At 40.3% G+C, this 22,496-nt stretch overlaps 1 protein-coding gene and 1 pseudogene across 1 annotated transcript; both read left to right on the plus strand.

Annotated features, from left to right (window-relative positions):
- The first annotated feature begins 1,636 nt into the window (after positions 1-1,636).
- Positions 1,637-2,593, plus strand: LOC120569487 (olfactory receptor 51E1-like). Its single transcript, XM_039817346.1, has one exon. The coding sequence runs from the start codon at positions 1,637-1,639 to the stop codon at positions 2,591-2,593; it is 957 nt and encodes a 318-aa protein (XP_039673280.1).
- Positions 2,594-10,976: 8,383 nt separating this feature from the next.
- On the plus strand, positions 10,977-15,220 carry LOC120570174 (annotated as a pseudogene).
- Positions 15,221-22,496: the final 7,276 nt, after the last annotated feature.

The raw sequence follows: 22,496 nt of genomic DNA on the forward strand, positions 1-22,496 counted from the left end.
ACATTGCACCTGTCAATCCAGAAGGAAATATTCTGGAGACTATTTAGCCGTCAATACTGCTGACGTTGTCTTTGCTGTAATCAGATCAGTATATATTTATGTTTATGTTTATGGGAAACATACATGTGTCCAGACGAGGCTAGCAGCAGCAGCAGCGCTGCATCAGACACCTTTCTGGTGTGCAAAGACATAGAAAATGCCACGCAGCTGACACGCAACAGAAACGCAACAGAAAAGCCACACTCACGCCACGCAGCCAGTGTGCAAGAGGCCTAAGAGGATATGATCTGAGTTACTTCAAATTAGGCTTGAGTTGGAGCGGGACAGAGGAAGTACAGCGTGGCGTCGTTTTCAGACAGAGAAACGAGGAAATCTCCAGTATAAAAAATAGGAAAACTGAACCGTTTTAAAGTCCTTCATCCCTTTATTACACACTATTTTTAAATGAGCACAAATTCTATCATACAATGTATAAAACAACCTTTAATATATATACTTTACATCGATAATATTAAGTTGTGGATCATTGAATCGATACGTTACACCCCTAATATCTAGTCATTTATCCAGTTTAGTTTTTGAAATCCCTAAACGACATCATCATTATTATGAGTGGATGGGTGTGTGTTGGTGTAAAGTGTCCTGTGACTGTTAAGTTAAGTTCTTGTTGTTTAATGAGCTCCACAGAGGCCCAAGGTCTGAAGGTCCGAGGGATAAATGCAGCTGTTCTCACATCTGTCTCTCTTCAGACCTTCGTTCAGCGTTCACTGGTCCGCTGTTTCTGTCCCTTTCCTTTTCTAAATGGTAATGTTAATGTCAGTCTAATGTTTATGTTACCCTAATGTTTAAGTGAGCCTAATGTTATATATGAGTCTAATGTTGTTTATGTTACCCTAATGTTATATATGAGTCTAATGTTTATATGAGTCTAATGTTGTTTATGTTAACCTAAGTTTTAAGTGAGCCTAATGTTTATATGAGTCTAATGCTTTATATGAGCCTAATGTTGTTTATGTTACTCTAATGTTTAAGTGAGCCTAATGTTTATATGAGTCTAATGCTTTATATGAGCCTAATGTTGTTTATGTTACTCTAATGTTTAAGTGAGCCTAATGTTATATATGAGCCTAATTTTGTTTATGTTACCCTAATGTTATATATGAGTCTAATGTTATATATGAGTCTAATGTTGTTTATGTTACTCTAATGTTTAAGTGAGCCTAATGTAGTGTATATGAGCCTAATGTTTATATGAGTCTAATGCTATATATGAGTCTAATGTTGTTAATATGAGTCTAATGTTATATATGAGCCTAATGTTGTTCATATGAGTCTAATGTTATATATGAGCCTAATGTTGTTCATATGAGTCTAATGTTATATATGAGTCTAATGTTATATATGAGCCTAATGTTTATGAGTCTTATGTTATATATGAGCCTAATGTTGTTCATATGAGTTTAATGTTCATATGAGCCGAATTGTTGTATTGTTTATGTGAAAGTTTTTTGAATTAATGTTCTTTAAATAATTGTTATTGTTTGAACATGTGAATTCACAGATTTAATGATATTTAAACTTATTAACTTGTTGATCTGAAGTGTTTTTTAGTTGTTGTTTTTTCTACCGTCTCCTGATGACGTCAGCAGAGTTAATCAACACGACTTCTGTCACGTCGCTGACGCTGGTCGGTCTTGCCCCGCTGTCCAACCACAGTCTGTTCTTCTTTTTTGTGTTTCTCTCGGTGTATCTCTTCGTGTTGTCTGCCGACTCGCTGGTGGTTTACATCATCTGTTCTCAGCGGAGTCTGCGGCGGCCGATGTTCTTCTTTGTGGCGGCGGTTCTGCTGAACTCTCTCGCGGCCAGCGCAATGGTTTATCCCAAACTTCTGTCTGACCTGCTGGCAGGCGGCAGCTCTGTGCACGTGTCCCGCTTTGCGTGCCTGTGTCAGGCCTTCCTGCTGTACTCTCTGGGCGGCTCCAGCTTCATGCTGCTCTCCGCCATGGCCCTCGACCGCTACCTGTCCATCTGCCGCCCGTTGCGCTACGCCGCGCTGGTGTCTCCTGCCGCTGTAGCGGTGCTGCTGCTGCTCTGCTGGCTGCTCCCGGCCATTCTGGTGGGCGGCGGGGTGCTGCTCGCCAGCCGCTTACCGCTCTGCAGCACGCAGCTCAGCAGGCTCTACTGCGACATCTACAGCTTCGTCAGCCTGAGCTGCGGCGGTGGTGCAGCGCAGCTCAGCGAAGTATACGGGCTTATATGCACCACGGCCACCGTCTTCCTGCCTACCGCCTTCGTGCTCTTCTCCTACGGCAGGATCCTCGCCATCTGTCTGCAGAGCTCGCGCAGCTTCAGCAGCAAGGCGCTGCAAACGTGCCTGCCGCACCTGCTGGTCTTCCTCAGCTACTCCATCAGCACCGCCTTCGAGATGCTGCATCGCCAGCTGCAGGCACGCAGCGACCCTGCCGCCTCGCTTGCCGCCTCCGTGGTGTTGGTGGTGGTTCCGACCGTGCTGAACCCGGTCATCTACGGGCTGAAGATGAAGGAGGTGTTCGGTCACGTGACGAGACTGCTGACCTGCCGGACAGAGCGCTGATCGCATGTGTTGCTCACAGAGGTGGAAAGTAAGAAATTCCAATTAATCACGTTTAATTACTTTGTTTTCGGGTTTTTTTAAATACTTTTCCTTGTTCAAGTCATTTTTAAATCTGTAATTTTACTTCAGTTTGTTTTGTTTGAAGTGTTGTACTTTGCTACATTTTGAATCACATAACGAGTAAAAAAAAGTAAATACAAAAGCTCTCTAATGTTGTTATGTCTCTGTCAACAAACTCAAACGGAAAACGGCTTTGTACCTTTATCAAATTCTATTCTATTTCTATATATCTATCTTTATTTAAAACTCGGGGCCCATTGAGGGAGACGCCCATGTTCAATGGGGCCAAGTGCACAGCATGCATTTCAGCAAATAGAAAATAACATTTGAAATTACAACAGATAAAAACTTTAAACAATCAGGTTAAGCAGACACAAGAAGATTCACAGAAGTCATTTATCAAAGCCTTACATTGCGTTATAGATGGGGGAGAGACCAATTCAGCAGAGCAGCAAAGGAGAAAGCAGTCTTGCTCAGTCCTTCCCGTAAAAATCTAAAGGCAGAATGGTAGACCTAATCTAGGGGTTTAAACGTTGAGGATGCAGCATGCCTATAAATCATATCTCCATAATCAAAAACAGGCAAAAGAGGAGCTTCCACAATTCTTTTCCTGCAACATATTGGGAAGCAGGATTTCTGTACAAAAAGCCAACCTTCTGGCACAGCTTGCAGACAAAATTATCAATGACATGTAAAAGAAAATCTTTAATCAATCCATATACCAAGGTACTTACACTCGGAGACCCTTTCAATACAAGAACCGTTAACTGTGGTTATACAAGGATTAATAGTGTCAATATTTCTAGCATTTTGTAAATAACATAATTTTGTCTATCTGCATTTAGAAGAAGCTTAAAATTTAGAGGTGCAATCTGCAGCTGTTTTTCAGCCGTTTTGTTAAATATTGTGTTGCTCTGTACCTTCTCTCGGAGGGGAGGGGTGAGAGCATTGTCCAGGGTGGGATGGGTCCTTTATAATACAGCTGGCTTTCTTTTATTTATTCTTATTGGTAGTAATACAGCTGCACAATAAATTGTTTTTTTGATCGTTATCGCTATATCAACTAGTGAAGTAAACGCATCGTGAAAGACACTCAAAGATTTTTTGTGTTAGTTGAAAGAGAGTATCAGCAGAGAACTGGACTTTAAAAATGAACTGTTCTTTTTTTAGTGCTGCCTTTTCCATTCAATGTTCAATTTGTTTAATAAAAGTTGGAAGTTATTTCCTTTCATTTGTTTTAAATTTAACAAGCAGTTTGTTTTATTTAACCAGAATACTCAAAGCAATACTTTAGTTTCTGTTTATTTATCACAAGTTAGAACGTTATTGTATACTGTATTTTCCTCACATTGTGCAGCCCTATTTGGGTCTTTTTGTGTCTGAGGTTGTTTTTCACATTTTGCGGTTGCACAATATATCTTTTTTTTTAATCGTCATTGCAATATCAACTTGCACAATAAAGGTAGGTAGATAGATGTTTATTGCTCACAGTCAAACTCAAGGTAAAAAAGTAAGAAAAGAGCAAATCAATAAGTGTGTAAAGTCTCATAAAGTAACATAGCTACAGTGAGAAATTTAAACAGTTAGAAGTAAAGTGAGACTACAGAGGGTCAGATGTTCAGCGTTGCAATGTAACTAAGTACATTTACTCCAGTATTGTACTTAAATCCAAATGTTGAGGTACTTGTACTTTACTTGAGTCTTTTCTTTTCATGCCACTTTCTACTTCTACTCTGCTACATTTCAGAGAGAAATATTGTACTTTTTACTCCATTACATTCATCTATTACAGCTTTAGTTCCTAGTTACTTTACCCATTAACATTTCTGCAAACAAAACGTAGTTTATAAAATCTGATGTTTTATTCTAAAGTAAACTAGCCAACAATATAACGGCCTACAAGTCCAGCTGAAATGATTAGACCAGGGGTCTTCAACTTTTCTTTTAGCCAAGGACCCCTTAACTGGAAGAGAGATGGATCAGGGACCCCCTACTACATACAGTATATTGTATAAAATATTGAACATTAAACTGGGCTTACAATAACGTGTAGGGTGCTCTAAAGCCTTTATATACATACCGTTTTTGCATAGAATACTACGTTTTTAAAATAGTTGTTGGAATGATTTTATAAATCATGTTTTAATGTTAAACATACATGTGGCACAGTGACTCCTTAGGATGAACTGGATCTGTGCATGACCTTACCTATAGGCTAGTTTGCTAATAATATGTTTGATTTTTTTGGGACATTTTTTTGAAAAAAACTTAAAAAAAAACTTATAATTTGGAGGACCCCCTGCATTGACTCTGAGGACCCCCTAGGTGTCACGGACCCACTGTCGAAGGTCCCTGGATTAAACCATTAAACACATAACTGGTTGGATCCTTTACACATTCTAAAATGGGAGTATAATTATTTACTTGTAATACTTTAAGTAGATTTTGCTGATGATACTAACTGACTTTTACTTAAGTAACATTTTCATACAGGCATTCCATCGGTTTCCTGCTGAGAACCATGGCCTCCGATTTAGAGGTGCTGATCCTCATCCCAACCGCTTCACACTCGGCTGCGAACCGATCCAGTGAGTGCTGAAGGTCGCAGGCCGATGATGCAATCAGGACCACATCATCTGCAAAAAGCAGCGATGAGATCCCCAGCCCACCGAACTGCAACCCCTCCCCACCCCGACTACGCCTCGATATCCTGTCCATAAATATTACAAACAGGATTGGTGACAAAGCGCAGCCCTGGCGGAGGCCAACCCTCACCTGAAACGAGTCCGACTTACTGCCGAGAACCCGGACACAGCTCTCACTTTGGTCGTACAGAGATTGGATGGCCCTGAGTAGAGACCCCCTCACCCCATACTCCCGCAGCACCTCCCACGTTATCTCCGGGGACCCGGTCATACGCCTTCTCCAAATCCACAAAACACATGTAGACCGGTTGGGCATGCTCCCAGGCCCCTCCAGGATCCTTGCGGAGTGAAGAGCTGGTCCGTTGTTCCACGACCGGGGAATCCGCGCATTGTTCCTCCTCAACCTGAGGTTCGACTATCGGCGCGAACCCTCCTTTCCAGCACCTTGGAGTAGACTTTACCAGGGAGGCTGAGAAGTGTGATACCCCTGTAATTGGCACACACCCTCTGGTCCCCCTTTTTAAAAAGGGGAACCACCACCCCAGTCTGCCACTCCTTTGGCACTGTTCCAGACTTCCACGCAATGTTGAAGAGACGTGTCAACCAGGACAGCCCCTCCACACCCAGAGCCTTGAGCATTTCTGGACGGATCTCATCAATCCCCGGGGCTTTGCCACTGTGGAGTTGTTTGACTACATCAGTGACTTCCGCCCGGAAATCGGACGACAATCCCCCGTCATCCTCCAGCTCTGCCTCTAACATTGAGGGCATATTAGTCGGATTCAGGAGTTCCTCAAAAATGCTCCTTCCACCGCCCTATTACCTCCTCAGTTGAGGTCAACAGTGTCCCATCCTTACTGTACACAGCTTGGATGGTTCCCCGCTTCCCCTCCTGAGGTGGCGAACAGTTTTCCAGAAGCACTTTGGTGCCGACCGAAGTCCTTCTCCATGTCTTCTCCAAACTTCTCCCACACCCGCTGCTTTGCCTCTTTCACGGCAGAGGCTGCAGCCCCTCGGCCCTTCGGTACCCCGCAACTGCCTCCGGAGTCCTCTGGGATAACATATCCCGGAAAGACTCCTTCTTCAGTCGGACGGCTTCCCTGACCACCGGTGTCCACCACGGTGCTCGTGGGTTACCGCCCCTTGAGGCACCTAAGACCCTAAGACCACAGCCGCCGCGCAGCTTCAGCAATGGAAACTTTGAACATTGTCCACTCTGGTTCAATTCCCCCAGCCTCCACAGGGATGCACGAAAGCTCCCGCCGGAGGTGCGAAGTTGAAAGTCCGTTGGACAGGGGCCTCCTCCAGACGTTCCCCCTACTCCGCACTACACGCTTGGCTTACCAGGTCTGTCCAGAGTCTTCCCCCACCTCCTGACCCAACTCACCACCAGATGGTGATCGGTTGACAGCTCTGCCCCTCTCTTCACCGCAAGTGTTCAAAACATACGGCCTCAGATCAGATGAAACGATTATAAAATCGATCATTGACCTTTGGCCTAGGGTGCTCTGGTACCAGGTACACTTATGAGCATCCCTATGTTCGAACATGGTGTTCGCGTTAAGACAATCCATGACTAGCACAGAAGTCCAACAACAAACAACCACTCTGGTTTAGATCAGGGAGGCCGTTCCTCCCAATCACGCCTCTCAGGTGTCTCCATCATTGCCCACGTGCGTTGAAGTCCCCAGCAGAACAATGGAGTTCCCCACTGGCGCCCCATGCAGGACTCCACTCAAGGTCTCCAAGAAGGCCGATTACTCCGAACTCCTGTTTGGTGCATATGCACAAACAACAGTCAGAGTTTTCCCCCACAACCCGCCAGGCGTAGGGAGGCGACCTCTCGTCCACCGGGGTAAACTCCAACGTAGCGGCGGCTCAGCCGGGGGCTTGTTAGTATCCCCACACCCGCCCGGGCCGCCACACCCTGAGCAACTCCGGAGAAGAAAAGAGTCCAACCCCTATCCAGGGAGTACAGTTCCAGAACCGAGACTGTGCGTAGAGGTAAGCCCCACCAGATCTAACCGGTAGCGCTCCACCTCCCGCACCAGTTCCGGCTCCTTCCCCCACAGAGAGGTGACGTTCCACGTCCCCAGAGCCAGCGTCTGCTGCCCGGGTCTGGTCCGTCGAGGCCCCTGACCTTCACTGCCACCCATGTGGCAGCGCACCCGACCCCAGCGGTTCCTCCTACAGGTGGTGGGCCCATGGGCTGGTCCTAACCATAATGACTACAAAATCAAAATTACAAAATTAATCTGAGTTTTACGGCAATGTAAAGCGCAGTGCTGGTAAACTTCCATATACGATTAAATACATCAGGTTTATCTACCAAAAATTACAAGAATTATTTTATTCTTTAACATTTATTTTTTACTTTGATGTATGACTTGCTGAGTCCGTGTCCATGTCTTTCTTTTCTGGCACACAAAAGCAACTGCTGAGGGAACCCACCTCCTTCTCCAGAGCTGGGAATAATGGAGGCTGGTATCAGTAGGCCAATGAAAGGGGGACAGGCCAGTGGAGGAACATTGAAGCGTTTTGTATGCATACCTTCAGCCATAACAGCTGTTTGCTCCAAGAGGTAGGGTTCCAGGATGCTAGACAACGCAAGCCTGTCTCGAGCTCCTGGTTAAGCCATTCTGATTGTCCATTGGTTTGGGGTGGTAGCCAGAGGATAGGCTGACTGTGGCTGCCAGAAGTTCACAAAAGCCCTTCCAAAAACAGAGACAAACTGCGACCCCAAGGACAGACATTACATCTCTGGGCAACCCATGTATCCTGAAAACATGAAACAGGAGCGCATCTGCCATCTCATTGACTGACGGTAACTTGGGCAAAGCAATAAAGTCAGCGATCTTAGAAAATCTGTCACCCACACTGAGAACGGTAGTGTTACCTTCAGACTGAGGGAGACCCTTCCTTTTGATACTTATAGACTTTTACTGAAATAACATTTTACCTGCAGGACTTATACTGTAACAGAGTATTCTTACAGTGTTGCATTAGTACTTTTACTTAAGCAAAGGATCTTAATACTTCTTCCACCGCTGGGGTTTGCCCTATCCAGCCCCATTTAGAACAACTCGTGCACACTTTTAAATGTTTTCTGTTATTGTGTGTTTAAAGTAAAGTGTTAGAAGAAGTTTAGAGCAGTTTTTCATCCTAAGCCTAAAACATTTCTACAGGTCTGAAGTCATGTTGTTGAGGGGTTGTATTAATAAAAAATTCTATGTTTACTCCCCTATTCACGTTTTATTGTGTTGCTGTTTAAAGGTGTAACTTGTAGTTATTGTTTAATATTATCTGTTATGTCTCATGTGAACTGACATGGGCTTCATTAATTAGTATGTCAAAAGAACAATGTACCATTGTTACCTAGCATACACACCTGGATGAAGTTTCCTCGTTCCTTTGCCAAAAGGAAAGGGTGTCCATTAGCAATTATTGAACAAAGGTATGTGACACAGTGTTCACAAATTAGACACTCAAAACCAAGGCCACCCGATGTGGGGTCAAGTTTGGCCCGTGATCCCTTTGGTTTGGCTTGCCATGGCATTTGACATGCTCATGCTTATTCTCCTCTTATATTTGAAAGTGCTGTAAAATCCTAACCGTAAAGACTATGAAACATAAATTTTTTTGCAGAGTGTTATGGCATGTACAAGACAGCAGAGGCGACATCAGCCGAATGTTTTGTTTGTAGCCCCGAATGTATTTTGAAAGATTGACTACCAAAAATGAAACCGGACAATAGCCTATGTAAACCCTCAAAATCATAAGTTGCCTTATTTCATTGTGCTTTGGATTTACACATACTGCATACATCAGTTTAATACATGATGCCATTAACACAAAGTTTAGGAGCGCAATACTAATCTATGTTTCCATTTACATAAAGATATTTCCAGCATATTGATTCAGGATAAGATAGAAATGAAGTGTTTAATGCTAAAAAAGACCCTCCCCACATCATAAGTTGCCACACAAATCTGGAAACAAAACCTTGGCCTTTGGGTTACCAGACCAGTTATGATTAGACCAAATGTTGGTGCCATCTAACTTACATCTATAAACTGGAAGCTAAAATTAACATACACTGGCTATCAACAAGCTGGGCAAGCCAAATGCAGTTTTGCACTCCATTCAGTTTATTTAAACTATGCCTCGAACCACCTCAAGTCCTGGAAACACCTCCTGAAGGACAGTGCAGATAAACTTCCCTATAAAATAAATACTTAAAGGTGCACTATGCATTCCTGCATGGTTTCAGCGCAATGTCATTTTTATCTCAGGCGTGGTGCACTGGATCTGTGCGCACCTGCTGTGGAGACGCTGGCGTCACTAACCTCTCCTCCTCTGAGTTGGATCTCCCTCGTACTGGACGCAGTTTCACTGAGCGTACTAACATTTTGAAAATAAATGGCATTACATCAGTGATTTCAAACTGCTTATATTTGGACACTGAGATGCATGTTGTTCGGGAACTGGTGTAGCGCTGCCACTATTCTCTTGATTTCCACTTCGACATTAGACCTTTTTTTAATTTCTGCCATGGTTCGGTGCATTCACCGCCCGGTCCACATTTGCCACTCTGGGCGTTTTCTTTTGTTGCTTATCCAAGATGACAAACCTCCAAACACAAAAAACATTTATCGCACCTCAACCTCACAGTCGGTGAAGTTTTTTTTAATATCTTCTGGTATGAAAGCTGAGCATTCTTTTATACGTGAGGCCCCAGCTGGTCTTTCTTCAAAGGCAGGGAAGAAACATCTCAGTCAACATCTCACTCGACTTGCTGATGCATTCAGGGACCCCGGTCCAATAGGATCTCAATGTTTTTGCAGGTAACATGTAGACGTAAACTACAAAGTCTGTAGTTTTTTTATACCTCCGTCCATGTTCAAACTTACTTCTAATGGAAGTGTGACTTTTAGGCTGCAGAGTTTGCATGGAGGCCTCGTTCTCTTTGTTCCTGAGGACATGGCATTGTCCTTTGTCCTCCCAGGGGCCTGACTGTTCAACTGGTTTGGATCCAACACTGGGTAGATTAATACTATTAGCATTAGTTCATATTATTGCTTTTTAATGTAAAAAGTAACTTGTCAAATGATGAGATGTGGAGTAGAGTATATAGTAGCATGAAAAGGAAGTAAAGTACAAGTATGTTGCCTGCAGTACCTCTTATAAGATAAGATAAGATATACTTTACCTCTTACTGGAAGAAGTTTCAAAAAAAGTGTTTCCTTGTTCATTTTTACATAAAAACATGTCAATCAGCGTTTCAAACATGTTCTCAGGTTGACATATTTTAGATGGCACGGCACTATGATAAACTATATAAAGACATTTTCTTTCAGTGACAGTCATCAGCTTGTTCTCCTCCTCTGTTTCAGGCAGTCAACACCTCAGCAAAGGTATTTACCTTTCAATTCATTATCAAAATTTCATCTATTTCAAATAACTAATCCTAAATTAATCAAAAGGACATTTTCTATTTTAAGAAAACTTGGTGTATTTAATAATTAGACATTTTAATTATTAGATAATCTAGCAAAATATAAACCATATCTATATTATATAATACACTTATAACTAGCAGGATGCTTTAATTTGATGAATGGCTCATTAATAATCAGTTGCAGTCATTCATTGTCTGACATTATTTCCTTGTATGCAGTATGTTGACTTTGTTTAACGTCTTTCCACAGATGACATCAGTTTTTCCGTTTGCTTTGTTGCTCTGTTTTTCCAGTGGACTGTTGACTGCATATGTAAGTACACTCTTAAGAAATAAATCACTAAAATAACAAAAAAAAACATCTGGCAGCTCATTACCCAGACTTTAGTATCTAGCTATAGTAAAAATACATTTTCTTTTATTTCAAATTCTCTCATACACAGCTGCTCAGTTAGTAAACTTCTGAGAAGAAATCTGTTCTTTAAATAATTAAACAATGCTTGTTTCAACACTTTCAACGCTTTTTCTTTATCCTTTCAACTTTATTTGATGACAGTAATATTTTCAACAAATTTGTGATGCATTTGACACTCACTAATCCAAGTGCGATAAGGTTATTGTAAAGAGCTCACTGTGTTAGCTACCATTAATGATATCATCCAACAAACACATGACCAAGCCAAACAACATTTTAAACTATTATACATGCAATAAAACATGCATGTTTTTAATTGTCTCTATTTGTTTACCTACCACTCACATGCAAACAGATTTGTTTGAATGTTCAAATTTGACACATATTAATTCATCATTTTCAACTGCTATCTACTCATACATACATTCACCAAAAAACTCCATTTAAACTTTAAAATGTTCCACATCTTTTAAACATTCAGGGTAGTATTCAACTTTCAAATCCCATTAATAAAAAAAATATTCAACCTTGTTTGAGACTAAGAGGAAATGCCCTTCTGACATTTTTACATTAGTGTGTATTGGATGAAATGTTCAGATTCAGAGTGCAGGACCCATCTGACAGACAGCAGCGGAACCAAAGTTCTCTTTACTTTGCTATACCTTCCACAGTTTTAACTCTTCATCAAAATGTAAGGAATGTTGTGCCTTTTCTTACAATGTACTTAGGGAGGCAAACAGACCTTAACATGTTAAGGTCTGTTTGTTTGTAAGGTCAAAATATTTTGCATTAACCAGGTGGATGCAAACACTTGCAGCTGCAGAATGAGACGATCTGACAGAACCTGATTTACCAAATAATGTTTCCTTAAGTTCTCCTCATTGTCAGCCAAATGAAGCATGATTCAGGAATATCTTTCATGATGATACTTGATGAATTCTGTCTGAGATATGTCACTCATACGTACATTTTGTAACCCCACCTACAATCTTTTCCTACACCTATTTGTCCCGTTCTTGTGCCGCATATCAGTTAAACGTCCCGACCCAGATCACCAACAAGTGAAACACCAGAGGGCTAGATGCTAAAGGAGACTTTTTGTGTCACCAATACACCTGATCAAGCTCTGCTTTTTCACGCGCTGGTAGGCCTGTATTCAGGATTTTAGCAACGCAGAGAAATCTTATTCAGAACAGTATCTCTGACTTGTTGGGTTGCTCTGATTGTAGTCTTGCATTGCCACCTCTATCTCCACAGCGCTGCAGAGGAACAATCCCGTAAATTAACAGTGGCCGATATAGACTAGTCTGATTGTTTTTGGCATGTTTGTTCATACAGGGTGCACCTACCTGCCCTCCTGGTTGGACTTAGTTTGGCTCTCGCTGTTTCACTTTCTACAGCCAGGCAAAGACCTGGCCCGATGCAGAGGTACAGCAGTTCCATCTATCGTAACACATGTATGCTTAATACCAGTATACTCTAATACTTTACTGCAGTAAAAGTACTAATACCACACTGTAAAAATACTCTGTTAGAGTAAAAGTCCTGCATTGAAAGTGTCAGTATCATCAAGAAAATTTAGCTAGTTAAAGTATTAATACCAGTAACTAAGTAGCCTACATTTGCTTTTACTGTAATATAGTATTTTGAACAGGGTATTAGTAGTTTTACTGAAGTAAATGATCTAAATACTTCTTCCACACCACTGATTAATTAAAATGTTCCCTGTGTCTGTAAAACTGCCCTGAGATCTGTTAATAATGTGATTATGTTTTTGTTTCTTTCTAAACGTTTTAAACTGATTATATTGTCTCCATTAGACCTTCTGCCAGACCGCTGGTGGGAATCTGGCTTCCATCCACTCAGAAAAGGAACAAACATTCCTCAGAGACTACATTTTCCAAGTGACCGGTACACAGAGAGATTCCTGGATCGGAGGCTTTGACGCAGTGCAGGTGAGACTTTTATCGCTGAGGTGTAGAAACTCCAACTAAACAGTGAGCTAAACTCTCTCTATTCATGAACATGAAGAAACCCTGAATTCTTTGTATGCAGATTTATTTTCACATTGTGCTGAATCCATACACATGAGAGGAGTGATGAGAGACGAGAGAGTGAAACTAGGAAACAAACCTAGCTTACATGAAACCCACCTAGCTTACATGAACATTACTTTTACAGCAAAAAATCAATATGCTTAAAATTTAACTTAGTCAGAACCAACATTATATACATACAAGCGATGCTTCTGCTGTCAAATGTCAAAATAAGATTCTTCCTGAAACTGAAAATATGCCAAGTTAAATGCATAAAATTTATCTTAAAGTGATGTTTCGAATGTTCCACGACCATGATTCAGAAGTTTACCTAGGCTAGGTTATCAAGCTGAATAGCTGGACTATCGTTAGTACTTAAGTTACTCCCGGACTAATAACGTTTACAAGTAATACAAATAGGTTATACCTCATAAAACGATGGATTGGTTTGTAAGTACACCAGAAGTTTATGAACACTTGCCGCTCTCTCTTCTGCTCTTCGCTGCTGCTGCTGCTACCTCCGTAGTTAGACGAGTTTAGCGGCTCTACATAATCGTAAAAGAGATACAACGAAAATATTTATTAATTTAATGATTAAACAAGGTAATGTCTCCAAACTTACCTCAATTATTACTTGTCTCCTGCTAGTTATACTACAGCACTTACTTTAAAAAAAAAGTTTAATTAAAAAATATTTTTGTTGCATCTCTTTTCGGTGTTGTAATTTGTAGACGGCCCTAAGCACTCGTCTTAAAGCAGCAACAACAACAGCAGAGAGCAGAAGCCAGCAGGCAAGTGTTATTTACATAAACTTCTGGTATACTTACAAACTTTCCAATCCATCGTTTTATGAGAGCATAACCTATTTGTACTACTTGTAGACGCTAATACTATCTCGGGCATTATTAGTGGGGTAACTTACGAGATACAAACGTGGGTCCATTAGCCCCTGCGCTAAGCTATTCAGCTGATAACGCTTACTCTAGCTAACTCTCCCAATGTTCGACCCAGGTGAAAAAAGCTTCTGGGGGGGTGTTTGGCTCGAGGTCATGGTGCAAAGGACCCTTAGGGTGAATTACTCCGAACCATCACTTTAAATGACTGAAGGGCGGAACAATCATCACACAGGAAGTGATGTCCTGAAGAAGTTAAGGAGAAAACACAAGACTTTCACCCACGCGAAACAGGTGTTCATGTCCTGAAAGTCTTTTATTCCAAACCACCATCTTTTTTCTAATCTTAACTAGTTGTTTTGGTTTTTCTAAACTTTACTGTCATCCCTGCATGAGGCTCACTTTTTGTCTGCTAAACTCAACTATAACTCTGAAAGGACCGTCACTTCACGGTGCTCTGTACCTGGCTCTGTACCTGGCTCACAGTCACCTTTTCTCTGCTGAATTTAACTATAAAGACCGGTAACCTTAACTGTCATGTGACCAGTAGAAAAAAAGTTGGAAGGATCCTCTTGTGGCCTGAATGAGTATTACAACAACAAGAACTCTTGATTTCACTTTGACTTTAAAACAATCTTTCTCCCCCAGGAGGGTACGTGGATGTGGGCCGATGGATCCAAATTCAACTACAGAATCTTCAATGCGGGGCAGCCTGACAACGACGGAGTGGAGAACTGTCTTGAGATAAACTCTGAAGGTAAATAATACATTTAAAACATATTGTCGTATGTTGCAGTCTCAATTATAAAAGTTGGACATTAAATGTAATTCATTGGTTGGAAACTCTCTCTACAGGAAAATGGAACGACTTAACTTGTAGTACCTACCAGGCTTGTTTCGTGTGCTCCATGAACCTGTGTGTGTAACTCTACCACACCATCATGATGCCTCTACAGCTCATCTATAATCTCTATCATTGATTCACTTTCAGTTTGTTCAGCAGACAGAAACAGCTCTCTGCTGACAGATCACTCACTTTCACTTGTTTATTATCTGAAGAGTTAGGGAACAGTTCACATTTGGGTTTAAAATTAGACAGAAACTGGCTCACTGAGCTGGACAAAAACATATCAGTAATTGGAATTTAATCTACAGTAAATAACACAAAATAAAATACTGAAAACATTAGAACACTCCCACATCTTTTCCATTTTAGTTTACTGAATATTATCTGTTATAAACAGTGCCTACTCATCTGATAAAATATTAACACATTAATTAGATTTCTCTCTGAGAGTTATTGTTCAGATCGATACAACTCTCATGTGTGTACGCTAAATATGAAGTTCCCTCAAGCAGACGTTAGCTTAGCTTAGCATAAAGACTGGAAATGGGCAGAAACAGCTAGCTTAGCTTAGCATCAAGACTGGAAACAGGGAGAAACAACTAGCCCAATTTAGCATAAAGACTGCAAACAGCTAGCCAGACTTCGTCCAAAGGTAAACCTACCAGACATGAGTGGTGACGATCTTTTCATCCAAAATGTCCAGATAGAAAATAAAAGTGTATATATTTTGTCGGACCTTTCTGTGATACAAGAGGAGAATGAACTGTAATAACACTTAAAAATAACTATTAATAATTCATATAGTCCACTGGTTTAATGAACTGGTTACTTTTTATTCTTAAAACTGATGTAACGTGTTCTTTATTCATCTGATTTCCTTTACTATATAATCAACTAAGCATTCAAAAATAAAAGACATATTGTCACAAAAACAGTGTCTGGTCCTGTTTTCTAAGAGGGACAAATCATCAATATTTACCCTGGGGGCTGAACTCACAACCTTTGGGTCTAAAGACCTGATCTGATCTCAGTGAGGTATATATCTATATATATATATATATATATATATATATATATATATATATATATATATAGTATATACTGTCGAAAATGTATGAAACACTAGTAAGTTATTAGAATGTCTTTGTCTAGACCAGTGGTGGAATGTAACTACTTGAGTCCACATGTTAAGGTACTTGTACTTTACTTGAGTCTTTTCTTTTCATGCCACTTTCTACTTATAATCCGCTACATTCAGAGCGAAATATTGTACTTTTTACTCCACTACATTCATCTGTTACAGCTTTAGTTAGTAGTTACTTTACACATTAAGATTTCTGCACACAGCACATCTAGTTTATAAAATCTGATGTTTTATTCTAAAGGAAACTAGCCAACAATATAACGGCCTACAAGTCCAGCTGAAATGATTAGACCATTAAACACACAACTGTTTGGACCCTTTACACTTTTTACAATGGGAGGATTCTTCTTTACTTTTAATACTTTAAGTAGATTTTCATGATGATACTTTCACTTTTACTTAAGTAACATTTTTAATGCAGGACTTTTACTTGTAAAAGAGTATGTTTATAGTGTGTTATTAGTACTTTCACTTAAGTAAAGTATCTGAATACTTCCTTCACCGAGTTATAGACAACATATAGATGCCTGTAATATATTTAATTAAGTCTACCCAGGTTGACTTAACAACATGATTTTATTAAACTGGTCTGATTGTTAATATGAATCAGGTGTGTTAATGCAGAGACACATTTAAAACATGCAGAGCAGTTGTCTACAGCTTAATGCCTGATTAGATATATGTATGATCATCTTGCAACACCAGCGGCTGAAACTCAGAACCTTTGACACCGTTGGCAGGTGCTGATCTCAGGGAGCTATTATTTGGCATCACAACATTTAGTAGACAAGGGGCAGAACTGCATGAAAATGCAGAATTTTAAACTGCTGTCAAAAATTCATATCTTATTAGAACATTGAAAGAACTTGTGTACTGTGTTCAGAGAACATAGAGATGCCCATTATGTATTTTCACAAAGATCAATTAGTGACAAACTGATGTTTAAAGATGCTCTGTTTTGCATTGACTGCAATATCGTAGATGAGGACACAATCCACCATTGTCACACCAAATGCTTGCTCGTGGAAAATTTTAATTGATTGGTCGGTGCACTGCATATTACGACTCGGTAATAAGATGGTAATAGTGGGGTAACAGTGAGATAATAAAGAGGCAATATATAGGTAATAACATGTAATTACCAAAGTAATAACGTGGTAATACATCACATTAATAACATGTAATACTGGGGTGATAAGGTAACAGATGTAATAACATGCAATTACCAATGTAATAAGTAAGAAAGGGTTTGACAATAACCATATGTATATCTAGGTAATGGTAATAGAGTTATATTTATATTGTAATAACATGGTAATAATGGGGTAATATATGTTGATTTTTTCACAGTATTATAGGCTACTATCAGCGTAATACCTTCCAAATTAGATAAAACTTCTTGGAATTTAAAATTGGTAATTACCATATTATAACGCTGAAATTCATCCACCCTTTATGTTCCAAACATTTCCCTTTTGTTTCAAGGTAATACTTTATGTTAATTTATGTGTCTGTTTTAGTGTGTGTGTGTGGTCATGTTTGTGTGTGTATGTGTGTGTATTATAAAGGATAGATTGCTCTTATGTCCTTGAAAAGGCGACCAAGGGCTCATCCCTGTGTGTTTTAGCCAGCCAGTAGTTCCACTCAATGAATTGTAGGGTTTCTCTTAATATTTCCTCTGTCATGTTGCCCCTGAAGTGGTACATTTCATTCTTGAAGGTCCTTCAGGACATCTCTATGTGTTGTGTGTGTGCTCCCGTTGCTGGGTGAACAAAGAACCTCTGGTGGTTGACTTGGTAATGGATATATCCATATTCACTCAGTCTGTGATAGGGGCGCCAGGAGTCACTCATAATCGTACTTGCTGGTCTGCAATATCTCCATATAATGGGAAGCAGGTTGTCTGCATTTCATCTGCGAACAAACTTCAAGATAGGCCGTCTTTGTCGTTGCTTGACCTCTAGCAGTCCAAAGACCCATCCTCTCCTCCTCCAAGTAGCACCAAACCATCCACGTGCATACTGAAAAATGGAAAGATTTGTAAGGATGACATGGACAAATCAGGGGTGATTCAGTTGGAAGTTATTTAAACAACAGTCATGGAAATATGAGGAAACAAGCTTAATATATACTTCTGCGTAAAATCACGTTGTTAAGTCAACCTGTGTAGATTTAATTAAATATATTACAGGCATCTATATGTTGTCTATAACTCGGTGAAGGAAGTATTCAGATACTTTACTTAAGTGAAAGTACTAATAACACACTATAAACATACTCTTTTACAAGTAAAAGTCCTGCATTAAAAATGTTACTTAAGTAAAAGGGAAGTATCATCATGAAAATCTACTTAAAGTATTAAAAGTAAAGAAGAATCCTCCCGTTGTAGAAAGTGTAAAGGGTCCAAACAGTTGGGTGTTTAATGGTCTAATCATCTCAGCTGGACTTGTAGGCCGTTATATTGTTGGCTAGTTTCCTTTAGAATAAAACATCAGATTTTATAAACTACATGTTCTGTGTGCAGAAATCTTAATGTGTAAAGTAACTACTAACTAAAGCTGTTACCTTATCACCTTATTACCCCAGTATTACATGTTATTACTGTGATGTATTACCACGTTATTACTTTGGTAATTACATGTTATTACCTATATATTGCCTCTTTATTATCTCACTGTTACCCCACTATTACCATCTTATTACCGAGTCGTAATATGCAGTGCTACCGATTGGTCTTTGTAAATTATAGTGTAATCTAGACCTACTCTATCTGTAAAATGTCCTGAGATAAATCCTGTTGTGAATTTATTTATTTTTTTATTTCCCTTTTCAGATAACAATCTGAAATTGTGCACACTAGTTTTTTCATGAACATCAAAGATTTTTGGTTCTTTGTTATAGATTTAGTTTCTAAGATATTTCTTTATACTACTGTATGCAGTACAACTTTTTCAGGCACCCTGGACTCAATTTGTAATATATTTCTAAACTTCTAATGAATGTTTTCAACTGTTAACCATGAATATGACTTGCAGCTATTGTAAGGTAACTTAACTTACCTTCCTGCAGATGTTTCCTGAGGTTGGACATCGACATTTTGACTGCTAGCAAACATTCTTTGCATTGATTGAGCGTCAGCGTCAGTTCTGGCAGGCCAAGTAGTCAAGATGCTGCTAACGCTATTGGCCAACAACACGGTCTCATCAGCTGATCTGCTCCAGCTGAGCTGCAGCAGCTGATCTGCATTAGCGCATCAGCTGGTCGACTCCCCTCGCTGCTTAATGGCTACGCTCAAAAAGGGCGCCCTATTTAGTATTGACATTCTGTTGAAAATATCACAGATTCATGCTCCCCAGGTATTGATCCTGATAGAACTATACAAGTGCTATCAGGATCGAATCTGAAAATGTTTTCTGCAGGGTAACATGTAGTACTAGTACTATTCCAGTAACATGTAGTACTAGCACGCCCGCTGATAGGGGGGGACAAACGGGTCTGTTGTCCCAGAGTAGGGGGGGGCCCAGAACTGGGCCCTCATTAAATTATGGAATAATTGAAAAAAAAAAAATTTAATAGGCCTATTTGTGGAAAAAAATATGTAATATTTGAGAACATAAAAGCTTTTTATTTGTTTTCTTCCTAATTGTCCTTGAAATAGTGGTCAAGAACCCCCCCACCCCCAACACAAATATGGTTTGGCCACTTATCAAAATTTTATGTTGTTGAAGTTCAGTACGCTCAAAATTTCAATTACAAGTCCGGTGCTCAGAAAAGGAAGGAAAAGAGAAGAAGAAAATAGAGGCCTTAGAGATTTTCTAAATAAATATAAAAAAAAAAAAAAAAGGTGGTGACGGTGAAGCTGGAACTGTCAACGTAGAGCAAGGTAAGAAACAGCGCAGCCGACGTTTACGAGCCATGTAACGTAAGCTAACAGGCCAGCTCTCATGTTAACGTCCATTAGCTTGTATAAAAGCCTGAGACAACACGTTCTCTTTTACAGAAAGAGTTGAGTTTGGTAGCTCCGTCAGAGAGGATGAGACAGAGAGGAGAGAGATCCAGCTGCTGTCAGGGGACAGAGAGAGTGATGCGGAAGGGGCCCGCTGCCTCGCAACGGAGGGACAGAGTCAGGCTACCGGTGAGAGAGAGAGAGAGAGAGAGAGAGAGAGAGAGATAGAGAGAGAGAGAGACAGAGAGAGAGAGATGCGGGAGGGGCCCGCTGCCCTGTTGGAGAGTATGAGCAGGATGGATCAGAGACTGATCATACACTTAATTTCAGTGAGAGATGTGAGGAGAGGAGAGGAAGATCAGATTAGAGGAAGATCAGAGGAGAGGAGCAGGAGAGGAAGAGGAGAGGAACAGGAGAGGAAGAGCAGAGGAGAGGAAAAGCAAGGGAAAAGGAGAGATCTGGGCACGGGGGGCCCATCTAAGCTTATCTCGTCCCGGGCCCAGGCAAGACTGTCAGCTGGCCTGAGTACTAGTACTATTCCCATTATAATCAGCAACAGACCATACAAAGTGGTGAATCCCCTAAGTAATAAGAAGTTGACTGCAAATATAGTCAATTTAGCATCCAATTCACGTCAGCCACAGCCTGTCCCAAAAAATGAGACGGTGTCTGTTCCTCGACTCAGATCAGTTAGATCAAAGGTAACCAAGAGAGGGGCAATACTTAACAACCTAATTGGAATTAAAACTACCACTGCAATGATAGAAAAGGATAGGAAAATTAGATGTGGATTACTAAATATCAGATCTCTGTCTTCTAAAGCAGTACTAGTAAACAAATTGATATCTGATAATCAAATTGATCTATTCTGTCTTACTGAAACCTGGCTGGGCCATGGAGAATATGTTAGTCTAAATGAAGCGACTCCTCCCAGTCATATTAATACTCAAATTCCTAGAGGCTCAGGCCGAGGAGGGGGAGTTGCAACCATATTTGATTCAAGCCTGTTAATTAACCCTAAACCTAAACTAAATTATAGCTCTTTTGAAAGCCTTGTTCTTAATCTTCAACATCCAACACGGAAATCAGTACAGCCAATTATATTTGTTGTTGTCTACCGAGCTCCAGGTCCGTATTCTGAATTTTTATCTGAATTCTCAGAGTTTTTATCATGTGTAGTCCTTAAATCAGACAAAGTACTTATTGTAGGTGATTTTAATATCCATTTGGACGTTGACAGCAATAGCCTTAGTACTGCTTTCAACTCACTACTAGATTCTATTGGCTTCAGTCAGAGTGTGCATGAGGCCACGGACTGTTTTAACCACACCCTCAACCTCGTGCTGGCATATGGTATCAAAATTGAAGATGTATTAGTATTCCCGCAAAATCCTTTATTATCAGACCACTTCTTAATGACTTTCGAATTCTTAATACCCGATTATACGAAATTAGATAAAAGCTTCTATACTAGATGCCTATCTGACAGTGCTATAGCTCAATTTAAGGAAGACATTCCAACAGCACTAAACTCATTACCTTGTTTTAATACAACAGAGGACCTTTATGTAAACTTTAGTCCCTCTCAAATAGACACTTGTGTAGATGGTGTTACGGCCTGCCTACGGACTACTTTAGACTCTGTAGCTCCACTCAAAATGAAGAAGATGAAGCAAAGGAAACTAGCACCTTGGTATAACTCCCAAACTCGTAAATTAAAGCAAAACTCGCGAAAACTTGAAAGTAAATGGCGCTCCACCAAACTGGAAGAGTCTCGTTTGGACTGGCAAGACAGTCTGAAAACCTATAGGAAGGCCCTCATACATGCCAGATCAGACTATTACTCATCATTAATAGAAGAAAACAAGAACAACCCAAGGTTTCTTTTCAGCACTGTAGCCAGGCTGACAGAGAGTCAGAGCTCTACTGAGCCATCAATTCCTCTAGCATTGAGTAGTGATGACTTCATGAGCTTCTTTAATGATAAAATTATAACAATTAGAGATAAAATTCATCACCTTTTGCCCTCAACTTCTAACGGTTCACCTTTCAACGCAGGACTACTAGAAAGAACAACTAGACCTGACATATACTTAGACTGCTTTTATCCTATAGACCTTCAACAACTAATGGTAAAGGTATCTTCAGCAAAGCCATCTACCTGTCTCTTAGACCCCATCCCAACGAGGCTACTCAATGACTACGTTTACATACAGCCAATAACCCGTTCAAAACCGGAATATTAGCAATAACCCGGTCGCGCACGGCCATGTAAACACCGGCAAAAACCCGAATATGCTCATATTCCGGTTTTTAAAAACCCGAATATGCTACCTGGGTTACCCCTTTTCTAACCCGAAATTTTGGTAATTTAAACACGTATCGGCATATCTCCATCAAAAGGAACACTGATTTGTGTTCTATCACATGTTCTATTCGCAAGGAATCTTGGTCTTTTG

Source organism: Perca fluviatilis, chromosome 12, assembly GCF_010015445.1.
Source record: "Perca fluviatilis chromosome 12, GENO_Pfluv_1.0, whole genome shotgun sequence".
Classification (NCBI taxonomy): domain Eukaryota; kingdom Metazoa; phylum Chordata; class Actinopteri; order Perciformes; family Percidae; genus Perca; species Perca fluviatilis.

Excerpts from the sequence above, each read along its gene's own strand:
- LOC120569487 (XM_039817346.1), top strand. The coding sequence starts at position 1,637 with ATGACGTCAGCAGAGTTAATCAACACGACTTCTGTCACGTCGCTGACG.